The sequence below is a fragment of the Phascolarctos cinereus genome, unplaced genomic scaffold (genome assembly GCF_003287225.1).
Source record: "Phascolarctos cinereus isolate Bilbo 61053 unplaced genomic scaffold, phaCin_HiC Scaffold_9;HRSCAF=440, whole genome shotgun sequence".
Lineage (NCBI taxonomy): Eukaryota > Metazoa > Chordata > Mammalia > Diprotodontia > Phascolarctidae > Phascolarctos > Phascolarctos cinereus.
The window spans coordinates 32,381,295-32,401,477 of NW_027556402.1; the positions used below are offsets into that span (position 1 = coordinate 32,381,295).

At 38.4% G+C, this 20,183-nt stretch overlaps 1 protein-coding gene across 7 annotated transcripts in view; it reads left to right on the forward strand.

The window, feature by feature from the left end:
* The first annotated feature begins 1,664 nt into the window (after nucleotides 1–1,664).
* EMCN (endomucin) overlaps nucleotides 1,665–20,183 on the forward strand; it is a 174,790-nt gene continuing 156,271 nt past the window's right edge. For 3 of the 7 annotated variants that reach the window (XM_078148957.1, XM_020988290.2, XM_020988291.2), the window contains exon 1: nucleotides 1,669–1,867. In XM_078148957.1, coding sequence (XP_078005083.1) covers nucleotides 1,798–1,867 — 70 coding nt within the window. In that variant the 5' untranslated portion in view covers nucleotides 1,669–1,797. Of the gene's footprint in view, nucleotides 1,868–20,183 lie in introns of all 7 variants that reach the window. The other 4 variants (XM_078148956.1, XM_078148958.1, XM_078148955.1 and 1 more) reach the window with 4 other exon arrangements.

The following is a 20,183-nucleotide window of genomic DNA, read 5'->3' on the forward strand; positions in this document are numbered from 1 at the left end:
CTAACTAATGTCAGACAAGCAAAGTCTGACTAACTGAGATTAGGGATTCTGCATGTGATCATGGACCAGAGCAAAAGTGGTGGGTTCAAATGCTGCTTGAGCCCAGGAACCATGATAATGCATGCTTTAGCTCCATGTTCTTTAACCAACCATCCTAGGCATCATGTAGAATATTGGCATCTCTGAGACAATGCCATGTGGTCACTTGATCTTGCCTAACATTTCTCTACATTATCTTTACATATCTCAGTTTCTTCAGATATGATGGAGTCAGTCTAAATTCTGCATGCCCTGTTTGATACAATGAGATTTATAGTCAGAGGACATAGGTTCATATCCCTCTTACCCTCAGAGCTTAGGTTTCCAATCATCTATAAAAATGAGCGATTTAGACTAGATGGCTTCTAGAATCCTTCCTAGCTCTGAATCTGTGTTCTCTTCACTATGTGTCCTTTAGAACTTCCAGAGAAAGGATCCATGTGCTTTTTAAAAAATACTCCAATAACTATTTTATTATAATTGGTTTTCTCTGTAATCCTAAGAATTTTGTTTTAAGCATTTAAAAACATGATTACTAGATGGAATCTATAGGCTTCCCCAGACTGCCGAAGGGATCCATGACACAAAAAATGTTAAGAACCCCTCTTCCAGGTGTGTTCTGGAGCCAGCTCAAACCACCTTTCTCATGAGTTAATTGTGACATTTTCACTGTGAGTATTTATACCTTAAGAATTAGCAAATAAGGGCTTGATGTATTATTCTGTGATTGTCTAGACTTAAGAGAGTGGGAAATATTAATAATGCAATTAAACTTTTAAAATGTCCCCTCCCCTCTCAGAAAGCTGGTTATAAATATCTACCAGCATGACTCTGCCGCCTCTTCTGAAGGAATTTTCTCTCTTCCTTTTTCATTCTGTAATGAAGTCTCTGAAGAAGGAGTAATGAACACTGGTCATTTATGTTTCAGTTTCTTTGCCCAATTCAGTTTAAAATAGTTGGGTATTCTTTTGTAATTAGCTTTTGATCTTTTCTCCAAATCCTAAATGTAGTATCATAGCAGCATAGATTTGGAGCTAAGAAGGGATCATAGAGACCACTTGGTTCAATCCCCTCATTTTACATCCGGGTGAACTGAGGCATAGGAAGGTAAAGTAATTTGCTCAAAGTTACACAGATAAGTTTCAGAAATGAAATTTGAACCTGAGTCTTCTAACTCCCAATACGCGTATCTTTCTGCTGTTCCATACATCTTCATTTTGCCTACAAAAAGCTGTTTTCCTGTTCAGTTCTATGGCATGGCTCTCCCTCCTAAGTCAGAAGGGGAAAAGAGGAGCAAAGGAGTCATGGCAAAAATTTGACAAAAGCCTCATCATCCAAATTGATTCTCAATTCCTAAGCATCCCCCTTTCGAACTACTCCCAACTATAGTTTGAAAACAAAAGTTTGAAAGCCGTGGGATCCATTCTAAAGAAAGAGTTGTTTCTGCTCCAAACCTTTCCTGGCCTTTTTGTTGAAGAAGAACAAAATAATGAAGGCATTAACAAAAACACAAGCGACTGCCAAAGGGGGAGAAGGAGTTCCTGTAAAGGACTGAAACAATAAATCTCCTCTCTGCTGAACTCCCAGAGGGACTGTGTGCATTTCCTCTGGTTATCAAAACCCCTGAATAAGTCAGAATGGGCTGGGACTGGACACATCTACACACCTTTTCCATTTGCTAATTAGGCCCTGCCTCTCTGGGACAGAAGACTCCCTAGCTGGCTGGGCAAGGGCATCGCACCGACACCCGGGACCGCCATGAAGCTGCTCCAAGGGACCTTCCTCTTCCTTTCTATGTGCAGCCTCTGCTACAGTCAAGAAAGCCAGGGTAAGAGGATTTTCTCTCACACCTCTTATTTGCTTCTCTGGTATAGCTTCAATGAGCAGAGAATTCTAGTTGTCCAGTAACTTTGGGCTTCAGTTTCTTCATCTTTCAAATGAGGAGGCTGAGCTACGTGGTCACTGAGGTTCCTTCTTAGCTTTAGACTGATGGTTTGTGATCAGGCAAGACTCTGTGTCCACTGTTTGTACACAAGGCTGAGTGTTCAAAGGAGTCAGAGGTAGGAGGAGATGTGTTTTCATTAGAAGAAAATGATGGAATTTAAAACAATTTCTTTGTAGCAGAAACTTCAAAGGCTTTAAGGGACCTATTCATAAGAGGAGACAAAGAGAGAGAATGATCATGAATGATCTTTAGCCCCAATGCTGTAAGCAGTGGGTTCTGTCATTATTCCTCTTTGGGTCTTCCTGACTGCCAGCCTTCTATCAATTATACCATGCAGCCTACACATCGATAAGTACTGGAAAAGTCTCTAATGTAGGGCACAGTCCAATTTTATGCATGTGAGTGTGAGAGAGAGACAAAAGACCAAAAGAGAGACACAGAGTCAAGAGACTTGCCCATGGTCTCTTAGGTAGTCAGTAACAGGGCTACAATTCAGAGCCAAGTTCTGTGATTTCAGGACTATTAGCTAAGATCATTAAGTTCAAGATTATTAAGTAATTGTCATTGTAAGGTGCTATGTAAGTGGGAGATTATTATTATTATTATTTAACCATATCTATATTCTTATTATTCTCTATGATTTAAAAAAGCATGTTTTACTACATCATCTCTTTTTGATAGTTGGAAAAATGTCCTATATACATAATGTATGTGAGTGTGTATATACACATATACATATACATATATGTATGTATGTATGTGTATATGTATCATCTCTATCTACAGATGTTTATTCAAATTGATAATAATAATAGCTAGCATGTATATAATGTTGCTATGTGCCAGGCACTGTATAATAAGCTCCTTATAAATACTACCTAATTTGATCCCCACAACAACCTTGGGAGGTAGGTGCTATTATCATCCCCATTTTATGGATGAGGAAACAGAAGCAAACAGAGGTTAGGTGACTTGCCCAGGGTCACACAGCTAGTAAGTATCTTGGGCTATATTTGAATTTAGGTCTTCTTGACTCCAGGCCCAACAATCTACCCCCAATATGTGTATATTTTTTATGCAGGAAAAATCGAAGAATATACATATGCATATACATATACATATGTATATATGTACTTATATGTGTTCTTCAACCTGTACTCTTCTGTATCTGTGTATGTATATGCATTTTTTTATTTTACCTGGCACTGTGCAGGCTGCTTCAGAACATTCCTATGATTTAGGAATTTGGATTGACAGTTTTCTTCCATGGAGGGTGGAATGAAGATGCTTAAGGAGAGAATGTATAACAATAATCATAATAGCTAGTGTTATATGACAATTTAAGGTTTGCAAAGAGCTTAACAAACATTATCACATTTGATCCTCACAAGAACCCTGTGAAGCAGCTGCTGCTATTATCCCCAGTTTTCAGATGAGAAATGGAAGAAGGAAGAGTTTAAGTCACTTTGTCCATGTCCCACAACTAGTAAATGTCTGATTAAGGATTTGAAATCAGGTGTTCCTGACACCAGGTCTAAAGCTCTTTATGCCACTCCAAAAAGGATCTCTCAACTGGATTAAATTTGTAAAGCTTTCTTGGACATTTTATGTGCACTTGGTAGGGGATGGGGAAGAAAGGAGATTTTAGAGGATCCAGATATATCATTTCTTGATTTAAGAAACTTTAGGTGAGGAAGGTAGGTGGCACCCGCCCTGAAATCAGGAGGACCTGAGTTTAAATCTGGCCTCAGACCAAACATTTGACACTGACTAGCTGTGTGACCCTGGGCAAGTCACTTAACCCCAATTGCCTGGAAAAAAAAAAAAGAAAGAAACTTTAGGTGAGGAAGCTTCTGCCACCCATGGAGATCAGTAGCTCTTTCTTAAACCTTTGAGTTAAGGAATCAGAAGTTCTTGATCTTCCTGAGTCCAAAGACAGCTCTCCAAATTGCTCTTCAATGCATCCTCTCTAATACTATGTGAGCCTGGGACAAATGGATATTTGAATACAAGTCACAAGTGTCTACAGAAGAACAGTATTGCCTCAAAGGGTTCTATTTCCATTGCGTGATCACTGTTCTGTGGTTCCAAAGGTGTTTTTTTTTTCCTTTTACGAGATTCTCTAGTTCTAGACTCAAGGAAATGCTGCACATACGTAATCACTGTTTTCCCAAATTGATTTAAAGAGAAATCGCTGTAAAGAAGAAGGTCCTACTTTATTCAATATAATTCCTTCATGTTTATTTTCTCTTTTGAACCAACAAAACTTTCCCTCTTCTCTCTCCCATTTTTTTTTACTACTTAGGCCTTAAAAAGAAAGATGGAAATAGGTAAAAACAACAATAACAAAGAATTCAATGAATGATGATTAAAGACCAGGATAGTGGATTATGCAGAGGAATAACACTAAACCCCTCTGAGGCTTTATGTGGTTGAAAAGATCAGGTCAGAGGAAAAGACAATGAACTTTCCTTCAGGTCTTGCCATTGTCTCTGTGCTTTTTTTACCCCAACTTATTCCCCAACTCATTCATGGGAACAAATTTAGGGCTGAAAAACTAGGGAATCTGCAACCCAGAGATGTTTGGTAGTTATTGGGCAAATGCTTATTATCTGCCTTGTTTAGACTTCAGAGATTAAACATGGAATGTGTACCACCAAGTAAAGTGACCTCTGCCAGTGAGACCCAAGCTACTGAACACCAATCTTGGGGCATTGGCTAGCTAGGAAAGCCTTCTTCTTTATTCTAAAGAATTTGGTATCTGGGACAAAGAATTGCTTGAAGACTTCAAATGCAAGACCCTGAGGGAGCAAGACAGGAGAATATCAGTGGAAGCTTTCATTTTCATTTTTGTTTTCTTTTTTTTTTTCATTTTTATTTGATGATCTTGTACAAGGGCTTCTGCCTTTTCTAAAAGAGTTGGGGAAATCAGATGGTCTTCAAGCTAGAAAAGTGTGCCATTTTCTACTCTTCCCTGAAAAAGAGCTAGCCAAGGATTTCTAGTGAGCCAGAAGCTGGAGACGATGGAGACTGAATCCAACCAAGCAGCAACTAATAGAGATTGTGAGACCAGCTGAGAATAGGCCTGGTAGAAGTAGGATGATGATACTGCTTCAAGACACCAATGGCCCAACAGAAGGAGAAGCATGAATTGCCTGTAGAAAGAGATGACCTAGCAACATGCGTTCTTTGTATGCGTGCTTCATTCACATTTGTTTCCTATCTATCCCTACTCTTTCTACAAGTGTTTAATGCTTCTATGGAAGAACTTGTCTTAGATTTATAAGGAAAATCTTTTGTTCCTTCCTTTCTTACCATGCCGTTTCATTAAATCCCTTTGCTTTGAAGTAATTGTCACCTCTGGCTCACTATGAAAGGTAAACACATCAGTGGGGGCTTGTGAGCTATGTTTTTAGAGATGTGAACTCAGAACATTCAGTTTGAACTTAGGATAGCTCTTTCCTAGGGAACCTACCCCATGTATTGGATGTGAGAGGATAGGGTAAAGGGAGTAATCCAGGTGCTATAAAAGCTAATAACCTTTGGTAAAAAGTGTCTGTGGTTTATAATAAAGAACCTGGATTACTTTGGTGGGGGAGGGGCAAATGGTGTCCTGTTTCTCTTCATGTCTATCCAAAAATCTGAAGAAATCTCTTAGTTGGAAAGTCTAGCAGCCAGTCCCCAACTTTCCAAGGCACTTAATTGAAAGAATTTCAACTGATATAAGGACAGAATTGACATAAGGATCACTTTGCCATCAGTTCTGTTCTCAGTGATATTCATTGATAATAAGGAAGCATAGTAGATAGTGTTTTTCAGAATGAAATTGTATTTGAAGATAGAAAAACCAACAAGCACACAGAAGGGCAGCACCAGTATGGAAAAATTAGGTGGCCAATTCACAGCTAGAAATACCTTCTGTGTGATTAATGCATCTTGAGTTGGGATAGAATTGGAGTTAGGAACAAAATGGAACTCGGGGTTGGTAGACAGACCCTACCATTTAGCATTCTATGGGAGAGGACATCAGTCATGGTCCATAAACAGAAAAAAAAATTTGTACTCCTTTGGAAAGCTAGAGGAAACAAATGTGTACAGGCATACCTCTGAGATATTGTGGGTGTGGTTTCAGACCTCCATAATAAAGTGAATAACACAATAAAGCAAGTCACATTCAATTTTTGGTTTCCCAGTGCATATAAAAGTTACATTCACACTATATTGTAGTCTATTAAGTGTGCAATAATACATACCTTGTACATACCTTGATTAAAATACTTTATTGCTAAAAAAAAAAGTTAGCCATAATCTGAGCCTTCAGTGAGTTGTAATCTTTTTGCTGGTGGAGGATCTTGCTGTGATATTGATGGCTAGATGTCAGTTGCTGAAGGTTGGGGAGGCTGTGGCAATTTCTTAAAATAAGATAATGATAAAGTTTGTCCCGTCAGCGGATTCTTCCTTTCATGAGAGATTTCTCTGGAGCATGCAATGCCATTTGGTAGCATTTTACCCACAATAGAACTTCTTTCAGAATTGGAATCAATCCTCTCAAATCCTGTTGCTGATTTATCAACTGAATTTATGTAATATTCCTCCATATTGTTGTGTCTCAAAGAGTAGGGAGGCCTGAGGAGAGGGACAGAAATGGAGGGACAGCCAGTCGGTAGAGCAGTCAAAACACAGATAACATTTATTGATTAAGTTCACCATCTTCTATGGGCATGGTTTGTGGCACCCCAAAATAATTGCAATAGTAACATCAAAGATCACTGATCACAGATCACCATAAGATATATAACAAAAATGAAAAAGCTTGAAATATATTGAGAATCGTCAAAAGGTGACACAGAGACATGATGTGAGAACACGCTGTTGGAAAAATGGTGCCAATAGATTTGCTTGATGCAATATTTCCACAAACCTTCAATTTGTCAAAAAAAAAAATTCTCCAAACTGCAGCAAAGTGAAGTGGAATATGATAAGGTATGTCTGTATATGGGTTCTCTTTTTTGTGCCCTTTACCCTCTAAATAGCACTTACCTCCTGTCTCTCCTCTTATTTTAGTTATCAAGATTAGACGTGGAATATTCTATAATAGCTCCATATCTGATTGCATAGGGTCTGTAATGATTTGTACAGAGATGCTAGTTAAGAAGACTAATTATATTGATTTTCCTCTTTTTGTGCTGCTTATCAGGACAGCAGGCTAGTTTAAAAGGCTCATTTGGAGTTAATTGGATAAATTGGGTACTCATTTGTGCTACAGCTCTTGCCCTAAGGTATAACCCAGGTAATTGGTCACTGAGAGTGTCTACAGTAATCCACTTATGCCCCAGAACTGTGGTTGACATTAGACACCAGATCTGGCTTCATCTTCATATCCCATCCAGCCCCTATCCCAGGATACCCTACTATCTGACTATTACCAGCTTGGGCATACTACCTATTCCACCTCCTCAGAATAAAATTCTCTGTCCTGGTCACTCATATATAATAAAACACATATATACATATTTATGTGTGTGTGTGTGTGTGTGTGTGTTGTCTTACCCTATTAAAATATGATCTCCTCCAGGACAGAGTCTGTCTTTTGAAAAAAAAAAAAAAGAAAAATGTATCCCCAGTACATGCTGTTTGAAGAATCACAGAGTCTTATGTTAATTTACTTGTCTTTGCCCTCCTGCCCCTGCCACCTATGTAACCTTGAGAAATCTGACACAATTTCTCTCAGCCTCATCTGTAAAATGAGGGGTCAGATTAAATAATCTTTAAGTTCCCTTCCACTCTAAATCTATGATACTATGATCCCAACTTTATAATATTATGTAATATCAGGCCCAAGTGAGGTAAGGAAATGGTCCATCCAAGTTAGTTCCTAGAAATTCAATTCTCAAACTATGCCCAACCCCAAGGAACTGCAGATGCCCAGACCTTTTTAAGGATAATAGGATTTTCCTCCACCAAAGGTAATGTAGGAGGGATGGCAGCTGAGGGACTGAGAAAGGCTTCTTGCAGAAGGTGGGATTTGAAGGAAGCCAAGGAAACTAAAAGGCATAGAGGACAATCAGTGCAAAGACATGGAGGATAGAAATGGTATATCATCTTCGAAGAATTGCAAGTAATCCACTCTAGCTGGATGGGAAGAAGCCTAGAAAGGTAGGAAAAAGAGACATTATAGAGAGCTTTCAATGCCAAGCATTTGATCCTGGAAGCAATATGGAACCAAAGCAACTTATAGAGCAGAGCTGTGAGGTGGTCAGTTGGATGCACTCAACTGCTGAGGATAGGATGGATTGGTGCAAGGAGGAATTTGACGGAGAGACTCCTTAGAAGTCTATTGTAACAGTCCAGGCACTAGGTGATCAGAACCTGAACTAAGGTTGTGTTGTGAGTACAGAGCAGACAAAAGGGGATATATATGACATGTAGTTTCTATAGAAATGATAATATTGGCAACAGATTAGAATGACATTGAGAAGTCGGGGATGACACTGAAGTAGGCAACATAAGATGAATGAAAAGCCTGAAAGACAGAATTTCTGGGAAACTAATAATTTATTAATTAAGCTAGCAAATAATCAATGAATTGAGGTCAGAGACCCCCCATCGAAGCCGTTGAATGTTACCTTTGGGAGAGGGGATGTCCTTGAGTGTGAAAATCAACTCCAACTGGTTAACCATTAATGGGAGAATGAATAATATAATGAGAGGTGGGCTTTTTCTAATGAGGGCCTGGGGACCTATGATCAAGTCAGCATTTTCCCAGATCATTTGCCTCCAACAATCTATACAAAAGAATCTATTCTCTACCCAGTCCTGCCTGAGCTGAACAATGATCCAGAATTCACCTAGATTAGATTCTCATTACCACTTAATCAGAAATAAGCTCTCCCAGTTGAGTGAGGTGCCACCCAAGATTGAGGAGAATGTCTCATTGTCAGCCCTGTTTTCACAAGGACTGGGCTTTAAATATAGAAGTAAAGAGAAGGGAAAAAACCTAATTAATTAATTAATTAATTAACTAATCTACTAATAATTGGTTATTAATAATCAAGAAGAAGATCTTTAGGTCCTGCATACAAAATTGGTTATTAATAGAATAAGAAAATAATCATTTTTTCTCACATAGGTCACTGGAAAAATGGTGGTACCCTGAACAATAATAAAAGGGAAGTTTAGAGGAGAAGAAGGTTTGGGTAGGAAGATAATGCGTTCTGTTTTGGACATGTTGAGTTTCCAGAGAATCCAGTCACAGCCTTATTTTGAGTGACTATAGCTTGAGGTAGACAAGAGCTAGACATATAGATCTGGGAATCATCTGGTTCAACTCAGGTTTGTATTGGTAAATGTTTAACAACACACTCTCTTTATAAAAAACTATACACATAACCTACATTAAGCTTAATCTTCACATTAGTAACATTTTCTCCATCACTTTCTTAAGTCTAGAAATCAAAATGAATTCCCTAATTCTTAGAATTCAACAATTTAGCTCCCACTGAAAATTTTACAATTGGCTCTCAAGAGCCTTTATACACTGGCTTTGGCAAACCTGTTTGAAGCCATGAGAGCTGATGAGATCATCAGGTGAGAAAGTGTACAGCAAAAAGGTAAGAGGGTGCATGACAGAGTATTGAGGGGATACCTGAGCTTTCTCACCATTAGTGAAAATGAATAGGTAAACAGGCTCCCTCTGCATGGTCTAGGCAGACAAATGAATCCATGCCTGTTTCTCTTTAGTAACTCAAAAGTGTACATCGTGGCTTCCTCTCTCAGGATATCTAATTTAAAGAGTACCCACTAACCTGGAATTATCCTTCCGTAGCCTAATAAATTATTTAGAGGTGAATTAAATGTAATTAATTAGAGTAGTTTGAATAATTAAATTAGACCTATCAGTGAGCTATTTATCATTTTTCATTTCCCCCCCTTCCTTCTGATCTGTCTCCATTCAGGGATATTTTATTCCCATTAATCATAGATCACAGACTTGTGGATCAAAGGGACTTCAGGGGCCAATTATTCTAAATTCTGAATTTTACAGATGAAGAAACTGAGGCTTAAGAGGCCAAGGGACTTGCCCAAGGTCTCACTGCTAATAAACATCAGATGCAGGAAGTGAACCCAGGTCCTCTGGCTGGAGAGCACAGTTAGTCAACATACAATTATTTATTAAGCACCTATTCCGTGCCAGGCACTTTTGTAAGCACTGTGGATACAAAGAGAGGCAAAAGACAGTCCGTCTTTCCAGTCTAACAGGGGAGAGAACATCCAATTATGTACAAACAGCCTATCTATAGCATAAATAGGAAATAGTCAACAGAGGGAAAGCACCAGACTTAAGAATTAAGAAAGATGAATGATGAATGAATTAAAGGCTTTTTTGGTTTTCTTTCGATCATTCTTGTCCACATGTAGTAGAGCATCATCTTCTTTTAAGAGCTAACAATGTACTGTCCTACAGAGTGTCATCTCAGGAGCCCTGAGGGGAGGGGGTGGGGCTGTGGGGGAGAACACGAGCACTTTTCAGGGATGAGGAAGAGGCAGCAGTGATGCGCTGTCAGGGTTGACTGGGCCTCTTCTGGATATCAAGGGTGTTTGCTTGTTCAGTTTTCTGAACATGTTCTTCCCCTCTTTGCTGATAATACATTATTGTTGGAGTGGTAGGGAATGTGTAGTGCCTGCCCGCATTAATTACTTAACTTCCCATGAGGAAGGAGCTATAACCTATTGAAAAGCAATATTTAGAGCACAGCTCTCCTCTTGCTCATTGAGGGAGGAAAAAATGTAATGCTCTGATTTCCTAAGTACCATAACTGTGGTGGGGATCAAAGCCCATAAACTGGCAGGTTACGGTTTAGACAAATTCTCAAATCATACCCAACCAGATCCTTTCACTTGCTATCTGCCTGAAGCTCCATTTCAATAAATATCACTGCAGATACAAATTGAGTCCAGAATTCAGTTATAATCTTCTTCAGATTCGGAGAGGTAGACTGACTGACCTCTTGAGATTAAATGACCTTTCCAGCTCCATGGCTCACATCCTCGGCTACTGATCTTCTTTATCTTGCCTCTGAGATAGTTACATGTTTTAATTTTATATAGATACAGCTTTGGTCTGGGAAGCAAGAGACCCAACTGACAGTTTCTTTTCTATGATAATGGGATAGGAACTGGACCTCTGATTTCATAGGTATGGGAAAAACCCCACGTGGGGAAATGCTCTCTACAAATCTTGCCAATCTCTTTGTCTCATAATAATAATAGTCATTAAAACATTAATGATAATAATTAATGTTATATAGTTCTTTAAGGTTCTCAAAGCACTTTACACACATATTACCTCATTTCATCTTTAAAGCAACTCTGGGAGGTTGGTGCCATTACTATCCCCATTTTTCAGATGAGGAAACTGAGCCTGAGAAAAGTTAGGCAACTTGTCCTGAGTTACACAGTTAGGAAGTATCTGAGGCAGGTTTCTCTGACTGCAGTGCCACCATACTAACCACTGCATCACCTGTCTTAGAGTCTTAGGGAGCTGAGTTGCCTCCCCAACAGAGTTGTTTTAAGATCTAATAAGATTATGTGTACATGTACATAAATTCATAATGTATGCAAATATGTGCATAATATATACATATATGTATATATTCACATACATAAATATAGTTATATACATTTGTATATACTTATGTACCTATTTATGTATATATTATATAAAGTGTATTTAATATATCATATATCAGAATATATTATATTATGTATGTTATATATGATGTATTACATAAATTATGTAAAGTATATTATGTGTATGTATTATATTATATAGTATCATATATTTTACACATATTATATAAAGCATTGTACAAATACTAGCTATTATTATTATTATTATTATTATTATTATTATTATTATTATTATTATTATTATTATTATTTAGGACATTGAGGATTGAGTGACCTGCCCGGGGTCCCACAGCCAGTATGTCCAAGGTGGGGCATGGACTCAGGTGTTTCTCGCTTCAAAGGCAGCTCTCTAGCCACTCTGCCAGGCTACCTCTTCTATGACATACTAATCTAACTCATTTCACCACTTTGGGTCTCAGTCTCCTCATCTGTAAAGTGAAGAGGTTAAACTAGACATCAGTGAAATCTTCTCTGTTTCTACGATGCCATCGTTCCACAAATTTCTATACGTTCTGCCTGGAGTTGTCTCGGCTTAATTTCTTCCTGTTATTTCTAGATAAGTACCTCCCTGCTCCCCCGACCTGCCCAAGGGAATATCATGTCCATTCCATAGTATCTACTTCCTTTGGATATTTTCAGATAGGACTCTTGGAAAATGTTTATTCTACGTGGGAAAGACTAGTCTAAGCTTTCTTTTAAGAGCTCGTTGGATGGCAGCCAATAAGAGGAAGGAATCCAGATTCTGTGAGGCATTATTTGCACATGTGATTCGGGATATGTATCTTCAATAATAACAGCTAGCATATAAACATATACATATACACATATTAATATATATGCATATATATGTATACACACGTATATGTATGTATGTGTATCTATATATATGGTGTTCCTATAAAGTCAAATAAGAAAATCCATGAAAGTCACCTCACAAACGTTAAACACAGGGTGTCTCGAAAGTCTTAGTGTAGCAAGCTGCAACAACCTTACATAGGTTTCCTTATTTGGTCCTCAAACAACTCTGTGAAGGGCATATCACAAGTACCATAGTCCCCACCTAACACGTGAGGAAATTAGCTGACTTACCCATAGTCACGTAGATACCAGAGACAGAATTTGAGGCTAGATCTCTCATGATTTCTCATGATTTTTCCCAGCACTGTCTCTACGAGTAGACAACATTCTGTTCTTCCCACCTCACCACCTCACCCATCCATGGACCTTACAGTTTCAAACGTCAGGACAGTCCATCTTATGTCACTGTCTTCATAGCTGTTCTCTGGATCTCAGCCATAACCACACGCTCAACATCAGGATATCAGGAAATTCTCATTTATCCTCATTATTATTAGTTGCTCATCCAGGAAGCTTTGAGGCCCTGTTCTCTTTCCTCTTCTTCTTCTTCTTCTTCTTCTTCTTCTTCTTCTTCTTCTTCTTCTTCTTCTTCTTCTTCTTCTTCTTCTTCTTCTTCTTCTTCTTCCTCTTCTTCTTTCTTCTTCTTCTTCTTCCTCTTCTTCTTTCTTCTATCTTTCCCTCCTTCTAGCTGGTAAAAAAAAATCATATCCAGAAAGAATTACTTCATTTGCCCTTCAGCTTCTCATCTAGGAGGATGGGAGATGCCCCGGATCTTGTCCCTTAGTGAGTCCACACTTGGAGGGAGGAAAAATGAGCAAAAACTGAGTAGATATGGGTCTATAGAGAAGTCACAATGGAAAAAAGAAACAGGACCTATACATGACTTTTCCATATGACAGCGTTCAACAAGCCTCATTTAATACTATCTTATGTTTGCACACCACATTGAACTATTTTTCATTTTTAAAAACATATTTTGTTGATGTTTTTCATATTCATATCAGTCATTTCAAAACCCCATCCTCCAGATTGAAACTTTCCAGTACAAAAAAATAATTAAACAAAAACGTAAGATCCAATGACCACATCTGATAATGTATACAATATTCTGTAATATTAGTAATAATAATCATAATAATTCACAATAATAATAACTAACATTTATATAGCGCTTACTACTTTATGGTTATTATCTCATTTGATCCTCAGAACAATCCTAGGAGGTAGGTGCTCTCTATTTTAAAGATGGGGAAACTGAGGCAGGTAGTGGTTAAGTGACTCACTCAGGGTCACACAGCTAGAGAGGATCTGAGGTGGGATTTGAACACAGGTCTTCCTGCTCCAGGCTTAGCACTCTATCTACTAGGTTGCCTCTGTACCTCAAAGTGTGTGTGTGTGTGTGTGTGTGTGTGTGTGTGTGTGTGTGTCTGTGAGAGAGAGAGAGAGAGAGAGAGAGACAGAGATCTATTTTGTTTCTTGTCCTGTCTTTCTGTCTGTCTGTCTCTCTCTCTCTCTCTCTCACACATACACATGCACACACACACACACACACACACACAGAGGAATTACAGGGGTGACCCTCCACTGATGGGAGCTCACCATACTAGTGCTGAACTTAATGTGGATACCCAACCCATTGATGTTCAGACCTCCAGAGCTCAAGAGATCAGATACAGGGATTATAGGTGAGTACAACCATGTCCTACTTTTGGCTTCTTACCTGTTCTCTGAGAACTCAGAGCTCAGCTTCCTTTATGTGATGTTGCCACTTAATCTTGTTGTAGTCATGTATGGGGTCCTCTTGGTTCTGATTATTTCACTACACATTGGTTCATCGAATCTTATCACATGTCTCTGAATTCTTCCCATCCATCAAGTAAAATTTCGTTACATGAATGTGCCATACTTTTTCAGCCATTTCTCAATCAACAGATATCCCTTTATTTCCCAGTCATAATGAGTGCTTCCATGATTATTCGGTATATATCAGACTTTTGTTTCTGCCTTTGATTTCCTTGGGGTGGTATCCCTAGGTCAAAGGATATAGAGAGGTGAGTCACTTTTCTTACATAATTACAAATTGATCTCTTGGATGACTGAACCCCTTCACAGTTCCAAAAAATGACATAGTAGCAGATCTGTCCTCCCACAGTCTTTTCTACATGGACAGCTCTTACCTTCTGTCATTGACAACTTGCATGGCATGAGGTGAAACATGAAAGGTGTTTTAATTGCACTTCTCATTTGAATTCTTCTATTCATTCTTCTTCCTTCACTCATTCATTATTCTTCTTTTGAAAATAGTTTGTTCCTGTTCTTCAACCACTTACTGCATCTCTTCAAGAATGTATTAGTATTAACTGCTTGACTTAATTCCCTATATATTTTGGATTTCATATTTTTATTGGTGGCATTTGCTAAAAAAGTCTTCCCACTTTTTCATTTCTCTTTTAACTCTAATCTTCAGTGATTTAATTCAGGCAAAACTTTTTTAATTTTATGTAATTGAAATTCCTCCATTTCTTTTAAAAAATATCTTCTGATCCTTGTTTAGTTAGCAATTCTCTTCCTTACTCAAAGTTTTTAAAAAAAATGAATGTTAAAAATTGTTTTTTTACATGTAACTGGGTGGAAATAAAATACTAAATAAAAATTAAAATAAAAAAATAAATTTTCTTCCTTGCCATAGATAAGGTTCTTAACCTGAGGTCTGTGAACTTGGATCTTCATCTGAGTCATTCCTGCTTAGATGGTCCCCAAGGCTCTGTCCTGGGCCCTTTTCTCTTTTCTGTAGTATTTTACTTAAAGAACTCATCAATTCCTATGGTTCCTTTTATCATCTCTATGGTGAGGATTCTCAAATATGCTTACCTGGCCCTAACCTTTCTGCTGACCAAGAGTCTCACATTTCTAACTCTCTTTAGAACATCTTGAATTGGATATCCCATTGACATCTTAAACTCAACGTGTCTCAAAATGAACAGATTATCTTCCACCAAAACCTCCCTTCCTCCTGAATTTCCTATTACTGCAAAGGGTACCAGCATCCTTCTAATCATCCAAGCTTGCCACCCAAATCTGACTCCTCACTCTTTCTCACCACTCATATCCAATACATGGTTTAGTCCTGTCCTTTCATATAACACATAAAGTAGATTTGAAAGAGGTGGGATACACACATGGTACTGTGGTTTGTTGACACTGAGAAGTGGTTACAATCAAGAAAAAGGTTAAGTGTCAGCTATTAGAACCAAGCTTCCCAGGGAGAGTCCAGGGTTCCTCTGGGAGAAGAAAAAAAGGGTGATGACTAGAATGCAGGCAGCATAATGTGGAGACAAAATGCTCAGCCAGGAATTGTAGGACTTACATTGGTGGATAATTTCAAAGGGAACCACGTATGGGAAACAACATGAGCAAAGAAATAAAGTCAAGAACAGGAATGGTACGTGAGAGAGGATAAACCATTATAACCAGAGCTGGGAAACATATCTTGAAGAATACTTAAATAGACCAAAAGGAACTAGTTGATGTATGACTTTTGATCTTATGCTAAAATTTTTTTAATGTAATCTGATAATCAACAAGTCACAAATTTCAGTTCTTAAGCAAAGGAGTGACATAATAAAATCCTGGTTCTTCTGTGTGTGGCAAAGGAGAAGGTATATGTTTAAGCAGTAGACACTAAATTTTGTACAAGATCTTTACTGGATATTAAAAACATTCCCCTGACTTTTTGCTAAGGGCCAGGGCATCTGACAAAATATGAATCTCAAATTGTCTCACTCTTCTCCACATCACATAAGAGACTCTTTCAGCTCAAAAGCCACTTGCCTCTTCACTGACAGTGGGCCTGTTTCATCTAATTTCTCCAACCACATGGCCTTTTAACAAATCTTCAGCCATCATCTAGGCTACCAGGGCTTACTCCCATGTAAGTAGGTCCCTATCTCCACCTCTCTACTCTCCTACTCTCTACCTTTAGCTCTGAAAACAATAATCAAGTGAATATTAATTTTGCTATTATAAAGGGCCTGGCAGTAGATTGCCCTATGGCACCACTCATAATTCTGATGACTCGAGAAATTAAAGGTCTCTTCCCTGGCCACCATTTTTCTAGTTCTAACATCTCCCTTTTAGAATGTGAGCTCCTTAAGGGCAAAGACTCTTTCATATTTGTCATTGTATCCTCTGAACTTAGAATAGAACCTAGAATATAATAGAAGCCTTAGTCATTCATTTATCCATTTCCTGTAATTTTGAGGTCATTGAATCATTTATTTCTCTTATTCCTCTCTGTCTAAACCCTTTCAGTGACTTTAGAACCTTATAACTTTGGAAATTGAAGACACCTAAATGTTTTTAAGAATAGTTTTCTTGACAACACTAGAACATTGAATTTAGAAGATGGCATGATGACACCAGGGAAAGAATTTCCTATGAATACCATAGAAGCTGAAGGGTTCACTTCACCAGTAGTTGGAGTAGTATTTGAATGTTATACTCTATATGCACATAGCTATCTATTTGTGAATGGTCCTAGTGATCTCAAAGTGATATTAAATTATTTAGGCTTATTTGAATGTAGGACATAACTGACAAAATGTTGATAATAGTGTGGGTCTATGCAGATTCTGTCAATTTCTCCGTATTATTAGAGTTTTTAGTTTAGTGATGCAGTTAGTGGGCACATAAAGACTAGTCTACCAATAAGTTAGGCTTAAGACAACAGAGCAGGTGGGTCTGGGGGAAGGTGCTCCATCAAAGACTAGCTTAAGGGGGCATCTAAGACAACCTATTTCAGAGAATCAGCAAGACTAGAGAGAGAAAAGAAAATAGATCCTCCAGAGCAAAGGGCCATAACATATGCATTGGCAGAAGACCAGAACTTATGAGGATGTAATTCTGAGATCAAATAAGGAAAAACTTTGTGTCACCACAAGGTCACCAGAAGGGGAGGACTCTGAGTGCAGTAAAAGGGAAGTCTATGCCCAGCCTTTGTAGCTTGATGGTTTACAAGGTAAGGTATCGGGCCTGGACTCGGGAAGACCTGAGTTCACATCCAGCCTCAGATACTTACTGGTTATGTGACACATGACCTGTGTCTGCTTTAGTTTCCTCAACTGTGAAATGGGGATGATAATTTTACCTGCCTCCCAGAGTTGTTATAAGGATTAGGTGAGGTAATATTTCTAAAGCGCATGGTACATTGCACTTAATAAATGCTTATTCTTTTCATTTCCTTTACCCTTCAGTAGTAAAATGATAATAATAGCATCTACTTCACAAAGTTGTTTTGAGGCTCAAATGAGTTAATTTAGAGAAAGGACTATGAAAAACCTTAAAACTCTATGTATGGTCTAGTTATTATTCTTCCTCCTGCCATAACCAGGTTTTAATAGGTAACTCTGACCAGCCAATTAAGATCAGGACTAAACTCTAATAGCCATTACAGATTGTGCCCTATAAACCTTTTCATCTTCCCTCTTTGCTTGTATATTGCTCTGAAGCGCCTCCTAGTAATTCCCCTTTAAATACCTTAGGTCAGCTGTCATTAGGGAAAGGGGTTGGGTAAAGGAGGCTGCATGCTAGTGGATGGAGTAAGGCTACTAGGTCGGGGCATGGAGCAAGCATCTCTACCTCTCTAGACAGGTAGCCTTAATGTTCCGCACGGAACAATATCTTATTGATTTTTTTCACTTTCTTATTAATCTCCTGTCTACTTTCATTGACATTGATGTCACCTGGACCTCTGCCCTGAAGGCTTCTTTTTGAGTGCCTCTGGGGGAAGCCACCAGTTTTAATAACAGTTTGATTAGAGAAGCAATCTGCTCTATTCCCAAGGTTTTGAATGGGAGTCAGGATGTTTTTGGCCATCTAAGCACAAACAATCCTGAATTCCAGAGAAATATTAGGAAGAGCATTTTATAGAAATGTGGCCTGGCCACAGGCAGCTAGGGGTAGCTAAGTGCCAAGATAGATAAACCACTGGCCCTGGAATCAGGAAGTCCTGAGTTCAAATCCAGCCTCAGACACACGAGTTGTGTGAACCCTTGTCGAGTTCATACCCTTAACCTCTATTTGCCTGGTTTCTTCAACTATAAGTTGGAGAAATAATAACAGCTCCTTTAATTCCCAAGGTTGTTGTGAGGATCAAATGTGATATTTGTGAAGTACTTAGCATGGTGCCTGGCACGTAGTAGGTAGACATTCAACAAATGCTTGTTCCCTTCCAACAAGTGTGAAGTTAAAAAATAGCCCTGGGATTGTATTGATATGGAAAATTCAGAGTCCCTTAGTTATCTCAATTCCTGTGATTCCTCTTTTCAAACTCAGATACATACAGGATGGCATCAAATTGAATCTTACCATTAACTGCAAGTGTTATACTTCGATAATCAAAAAACTAACATTTCTCTATCACATCATGAATTCCTATTATTCCATCTCTCCCTACACTTTGCCATGTCCCAACCTCTAACCCTCTACCTTTCAGTGCTTTCTCAAGCTATTATTCCTTCTCTGACTCTTTGTTTCTTCTATTTTAATTCTGGAGTCTTTGGCTAATTAATTCAAAACCATACTGTCCTCTACTTACACATCTTTTGACCCACTGTCCTATAATGACACAGCCCACGATAAACCCCAACGTTGGGCTACCCCCATGATCTATCTCCTCTCTTCCTCTTCCTGTGATGATGAACAGAGTGGAAGGAAGTCACAAAGCCAAGGTGACTGGAGAAATTATACATTTATATTGACTAATCTCAACCAGGTACTCACTACTAAGGCAATACTTTGATTTCTTCCTGATTTTCTAGCCCTCTCCTACCCTGAAAGTTATCTCTATCTTCTCTTCTATCCTCAAGCCTCCCAAACCTATCCTTTCCCACAACATTTCAGCTGAGGACTGCACCTCAAACTTTACTGAAAAAAAAATGGCCATTCACTTTCAGCTCCATCTTTTCCCCTCCTTTTCATTGTGAAATTTTGACATCATCCTCCACATTCTCCTCCTGTCTTCCAGTCTGTGATAAAAAAAAAAATGACCCTTTTTGCCACGGCCAACCCTTTTCATATACCTTGATCTCATCCCTTCCTCTTTACTCTAGCCCTTCAATCATCTCTGCATTCTCTAATCCTCAATTTTCACCTGGCTCATTCCCCATTTCCTTCAACCATTCTCAAGTATCTTCCATCCCTAAAAAAATCATTAGATCCAATTAGATCTCATTAATTAATCAACTAATATTTGATTCCCCAGCAAACTTTATTAATAAATGAGGGAAACCTTTCCTTTAAGCAATAGTTCACATTTCTCTAAATATCAAAACTCTTAAACTTCTAAGATTATCTCAATATTAAAGTTATTGGCTATACAAAAAAAGTGGGGCAGCTAGGTGGCATGATAGATAGAATGCCAGACCTAGAGTCAGAGAAGATGAGTCTTCTTGAATTCAGTTCTGGCCTCAGATACTTACTGGCTGTGTGACCATAGACAAGTCACTTAGCCCTTGTTTGCCTCAGTTTCCTCATCTGTAAAATGGGCTGGAGAAGGAAATGGCAACCCACTGTAGTATCTTTGCCAAGAAAACCCCAAATGAGGTCACAAAGATAGACACAACTGGAAAATGACTGAACAACTAGCTATACA